This window comes from Trypanosoma cruzi, genomic scaffold (genome assembly GCF_000209065.1).
Source record: "Trypanosoma cruzi strain CL Brener 1047053517109 genomic scaffold, whole genome shotgun sequence".
Lineage (NCBI taxonomy): Eukaryota > Euglenozoa > Kinetoplastea > Trypanosomatida > Trypanosomatidae > Trypanosoma > Trypanosoma cruzi.
The window spans coordinates 133,618-139,013 of NW_001849476.1; the positions used below are offsets into that span (position 1 = coordinate 133,618).

General features: G+C 51.5%; 3 protein-coding genes across 3 annotated transcripts, besides 7 other annotated features; all 3 read right to left on the reverse strand.

Moving 5' to 3' along the window:
• Tc00.1047053508973.9 (hypothetical protein, conserved) lies at positions 1-735 on the reverse strand (the record flags this gene model as incomplete). Its single annotated transcript, XM_806619.1, has 1 exon — positions 1-735. A coding segment is annotated over one exon (735 nt), but the record flags the coding sequence as incomplete, so codon positions are not given.
• Positions 1-5,396: part of a sequence feature (heterozygous, Esmeraldo-like haplotype) that runs on past the window's edge.
• Positions 761-795: a sequence feature (GA-rich).
• Positions 1,415-1,445: a sequence feature (AT_rich).
• On the reverse strand, positions 1,612-3,060 carry Tc00.1047053508973.20 (hypothetical protein, conserved; the record flags this gene model as incomplete). Its single annotated transcript, XM_806612.1, has 1 exon — positions 1,612-3,060. One exon carries the CDS (start codon positions 3,058-3,060, stop codon positions 1,612-1,614), a length of 1,449 nt encoding a protein of 482 aa, XP_811705.1.
• Positions 3,163-3,208: a microsatellite.
• Positions 3,243-3,278: a microsatellite.
• Positions 3,705-5,027, reverse strand: Tc00.1047053508973.30 (hypothetical protein, conserved; the record flags this gene model as incomplete). The annotated part of the gene is made up of 1 exon (XM_806613.1): positions 3,705-5,027. One exon carries the CDS (start codon positions 5,025-5,027, stop codon positions 3,705-3,707), a length of 1,323 nt encoding a protein of 440 aa, XP_811706.1.
• Positions 5,049-5,082: a microsatellite.
• Positions 5,141-5,165: a microsatellite.

Genomic DNA, 5,396 nt, shown 5'->3' on the forward strand with positions numbered 1-5,396 from the left:
GTAGTGCAATTCACCAAAAAGCTCCTGCTGCTCCTTGAGAATCGTTGATGTCATCTCCTCGTACTCCACGTCCTGGTCAACGGCAAACTTGTCTGGGTTGGTGAACTGCGGCAAGAAGTTCTTCTTTAAGTACCCCTCGAGCTCCTCCTCCTCGGAGCACTGCACCGTGCAAAGATACCCGCGTTGGTTGATGATCGTCCCGATCGCATACACCATGTCCTTAATGAGCTTTGACTTCACGGAGACATGGTAGCGGAACTGGAAGCTGCGGCGACCGCCAAGCCGATGCGGACAACGAAGTTTGCCGCCCACCCGCAGGTGCAACAAGTCAGTGGAGCCATCAACAGAAACGACGTGTGGGTCGGAGAGGACATGCTGTACACTCCGGATGCAGTACGCCGCCAACGTCATGTCTGGGGGAATGTGCGAGTACATGATGGAGACACGCTTTGGTATCTCCGTCCAGAGCTCGTTTTTCGGTTTCATGACGGCACTGAGGTCCGTGTAGCGCAGCGCCGGCATCATGGGGCAGTGCTTCACATCGCGGTCAAGACGATTGAGCTGCTCAAAGTCACGTGGATCAATAAATGTACTCTCCCACTGCGGCGAGAGCTGCATGACAACACGCGCGGCCTGGTGGACAAAAGTAAGGGAAAAATTCCACTCACGGCGCATCCCAACCACCGTTTCCCGCCGCCCCGGCACTTCATGCGTTTCCGACACAGAGAGCGACATCACTGCAAGCACGCCGATGTCGACCGAAAGATAGAGAGAGGGAGGAAGAAAGAGAAAGAGTGGATGTATGTTTGTCTCTGGCCTGGACACGTGTATGCACCACCGGCACAAGAAGACAGCAGTAGAAAACAAAACGACTCACACTCACACACACAGAGAGATATGGAAAAAAATTAAAAAAAAATGAAATAAAGAAAAGGGGACTGCAACAACACGATACAAAGGGAATTACAAGAAAAAAAAAAAAAACATGGAGAAGTAACCGTCTGTGCGCCAGAAACATCAAACTTCACCCGCGCAACACAAAATGTGGTACCAACGTAGCCACCCTCCCATATGAAATAAATCGCCATGGAACTCGACGTGACGGGTTGGAGTTAAAGGCCCTCATAGAAATCGTAAAAAAAAAAAAAAAACGCACGTCTTCTCGCGCGCATGCACCACATGCATATATACGCCGTCGTCACGGCCAGGGCCCGTCGGAGTAACAACGGCGCGCCACCGCTCCGCTCACGCAACGCCTTCCCGCTCTGGACGTGACGCTTATCGCCCATTTTCTATTCCCGTAGTGAACATCCCCCTCCATCACTCACCACCTGTGGACGGGTGTATGTGCATTTGTGAGCATCCCTTTCTTTCATGCACGGCCTGAGAGTTGAGAAAAAACCAAAGAGTTTTGTAAAAAAAAAAACATTTTTTTTTTTTTTTAAGTTGGTGGAGTGTCGTTGTTTGTTTGCTTGTTTCCCCGTCCCCAATATCACCAACCCTCTCATATCTTCCATCAAGCGTAAGAGGGTTTTAGATAAGATGGCTCTTTTGCTGCTCCCTCCCCACCCCTTCAAGCAAAACTCAACTTGATTATGTTGTTAAACAATTCTACTCCGCAAGAGAGTGCAGCGTGGCTGCTTGAAGAGGCACCATGCACCGTTGTGCCACCAATGTGACAATACTTGTCATGACAAATACCAGATCGTTCAGATGGCAATACATGTCGCTTCTCGGTAACTGCTCCTCAAGTACTGTGGACAGAGCACTCTCACTCTCCACCGTCGGAGAAAGACGTAGCAGTAAAAGCTGTCCCACAAAGTAAACACCCATTCCTACCGTTAGACCCAGCACAGTCGTATCCACGCTCAGAAATGTCGTGTACGTCGTTACCAGCCGAAAGACTGTCAGCAGTAAACCACGGACGGAGTTCACAATCATCCATGCGTTAAGGAACACAGAGACCCACACGATGCGCTGATCGCTCTCCCCACCAGTTGGGGTCGCAAGGCCGTACGTTTCAAAAAGCCGCACCACCCGAGTTGCCGTATCCTCCGAAAGCGGGGGTGCGGAAGAAACAGGGAAAACAAACCACCGCAGGTTGATGGTGGTGAAGAGAAGCTTCAAAAAGGCGTGTAGAAGCAACACGACGCCAAGCAGTGCGTTCACCCATCCACGCCATGTAGCCCCACTCTCCGCTGAGCGCACCAACGAGTCCATCTCACTCATCTGCAGGAAAACAGCCATGCTAACGGCCTGTATGCCGTCATTTTCCGCCCTCAATCTAACAATGTCGTCGCCCTTCTCGACAAGAGCCCTTCCGCGGACGGATTTCGCCATCCAACTCCACACACGTCCCCCCGAGTCCGCGCTGGAAGTCAATGGCGCTCCACCACGCCATGTCTCCGCGATTTGGCACTGCTTCTTCACCCACAACAAAAGCAAATGGCGCTGTCGCTTCGCCAACACGCCCAGCGCCGCCCGTGCCCTCTCCCCGCTGTCTTTTACCACAAGCGGCCGAAGGAACGCGGCAGGCGTTGTCACGGCAGCATAACCGGAGAGGACACCCACAGCAAGAACGCCCATCAAGGCAGTCCCCGTGGTGACCGCATTCCACACCGTCATTGCCGAATCCCACGGAAGACTAAATCTTGACAGTCGGCGGATCCACTCAACCAAAAGCACCCGGTCCCTGCAAATGAGAACAAAGAGGCCGCAGCAAATTAGCAACAAATAACCGCGACGGAAGTGCAGGTTGTGCAGCAACAAGCAGGCAATGCAGAAGGGACACAGCACCGAGATGACGGCAAGATCGGCCACAAGAGCGAGGCGAAGTGCCTGGGTGCTAAAACTCACGGAGAAGATAAGAACTCCGAGTTTTGAAGCGTCCAGCAGCACAAGGCTAAAAATCAGTGTCGAGAGAGCAAAGATGACAACAAAACAAAAGTGTGTGGTACGCCGCTCAATGGTATACACAAACACCAGACGACCAAAAAGAATGCCGAGGTAACACAGTAATATAAACAGCAATAGGGCAAAAAATGCCTCTAATACTGCCATCGTCCTCTGAACCACTTGTAGAAGCCTTTATTATCCCTCTTTGCCTTTTGTCAATGTGGCATATGCACATATCAGTAAGGGAACAGAGCCGCACACGCACACATATATATATATATATTTATTTATTTATTTATATGTATGTATATATGCAACAACAACAAAAAAAGAGGAGACACAGGCATTATATACACGTATATATATATATATATATATATGTACTGATATTTAGAAGGAAACAAATTGCTGTGGGAAAAAAGTCATGTGAAATCTTCAACTTCGGTTTTGCCAATTGGGAGAGAGTGACGACAGACAAACCCCTCTCCCTCCCTCAGCAAAAAAAAAAAGAAAGAAATCACCCACCTCTCACTAAAAATGATGCCCGTGCCTTTTTGCCGCTGTCATCATCAAAACGCCCATCATTCCTTCTCTCCCACCGCATAAGACTCGTGGACGACTTCAGCGGCATGATTTTCTCTCCACCACTGCCTCCACGGTGTGTCGAAACGCATCCCGGTCATCTGTGTTCAACAAAGAAAAAGGAAGCGGCCCACCGCCATCGCTTTTGCCTCTCTCGTCAGAGCTGCCAATGTCAGACCCCAGGACAGGGTGTTCCGTTTCACCGTCAGCTGCTGCGGTCTCTGTCATCAAGTCGCCGTTTCCAGAGGCATCGTCGTAGGGTGGGGAGAAGGGGGCGAAGGTCCCGTCGCCTCCATGGACGGCAGCGTCGTATTCCGTCGCATCGCCGCGGCATCATTCACCCTTCCACCCCTTCGCTGATGCCGTATCTGCATACTGTCAACAAGGGAGTGTGCATTCTCTGCGTAATAGGCAGTTGATCTTTCTTTACCTCCATCAACGTCTATCCAGCCAAGCGCCGTGCGGAATACGATGGATGCCGTGAAAATCATAGCCGCAACAAAATAAATGGCGAAAAACAACAGTGCCACATCAAAACAAAAAAAGAAGAAATGGCGTAACACGACGCGCTCTGGAACTCCCCACAAGATAGAGTCAGCGGTGGGTGGAAGAACCATGTACTTTGTTTTCACTGCTGTATCGGTAAATCGCAGTCGTGCCCTCACGCGGTAAAAAGTGTAGAGAGCCTCGTAGTAGCCGTGGAATGCGTCAATGATAAGGTGTTGCAGCCACAGATTATTGGATGACACCAGTGGCCAGTCGATGGAGGCCCTGTCGTCCAGAGACAACAACTCGCTGGCGGACCGCAGTGCCAGTCCCCACACACGCCACTGTCCGGGGAGCTGCACGCTTGGAAAAGCCAAGTGAGCATGTGAGAAAACTTCCGCCAGCAGGAGTCTCGCGTCCGCATTGGATGCGTGCACAAAACAGCCTATTGGGTGGCAGAGCGATCCCCCATCGACATGCTCCACCGTCAAGGCATTTATGGGCACCCACTGCACAGCATCTACTTCATGACGAGCGAAACGCACCGTTGGTGTCATGTCCCCAGTGTGCAGAAAGACAAATCGGGACTGCACGGCCCTCACCGCCTGAACGTGGCGACTGCGGATGGGATAGTCGCGGAGACGCCCCAGGAGAATAAACTCCTTGGAGTGCAGTGGCATTCCAAGCATTTGGCCCACCTCCCGCTGAACAGCACGCAAGTCACTCGTGTCGCCAGCATCGCGTCGGCCCCCGGGAAAAGTCACGTTGCCGCTCCACCGGTCGGCCGCCAAATCCGCCCGTCGGACAAACAGCATGCAAAGCGAGGATGGCACCGCCGTATTGGCGGCACTCGTGAGGGGCTGCAGCAGCTGCAGGGAAGAAAGGCCGGCGTCGCGACACGCGAGCAGGCGGTGGGCAGCGCGCTGCTGCTCCGCATCACCGAACCGCAGGACGATGGCGATGGCGGAGCGGCGGGCGCCGGGCACATAAACATGAAGATGGCGCTCCCCCATGCGCTGCGCAATGCTCAGAAGGAACTTGACATCCGCCGCGGGCAGCGCCATCGTCCCCTCTCTTTTGAACGGAAAAAAAAAAAAAAAAAAAAAAAAAAAGAAGAAATCATCAACGGCTTCCATTACAAATAAAAAGAAAGAGAGAGCAGCAAAAACAGGCCTACAAAAAAAAAAAAAAAAAAAAAAAAAGATAAAGTACTGAGGCGGTAGCACTTTTTTTGTGTACGTGCGTGCTTGCATGCGAGTGTGTTTTTTTCTGCGAGTGTAGAGGAGTCTAATAATTTGACGCCGCCTCCCACCACACCGAGCTCACACATACACCCTACACGCACCCTCTCTCATTCTCTCTCTCTTGTTTTTCTATCCTTTTGTTTTGTTTCTTTTCTTCACCTTTCCACTTACTCTCCTTCCATGCTTCTA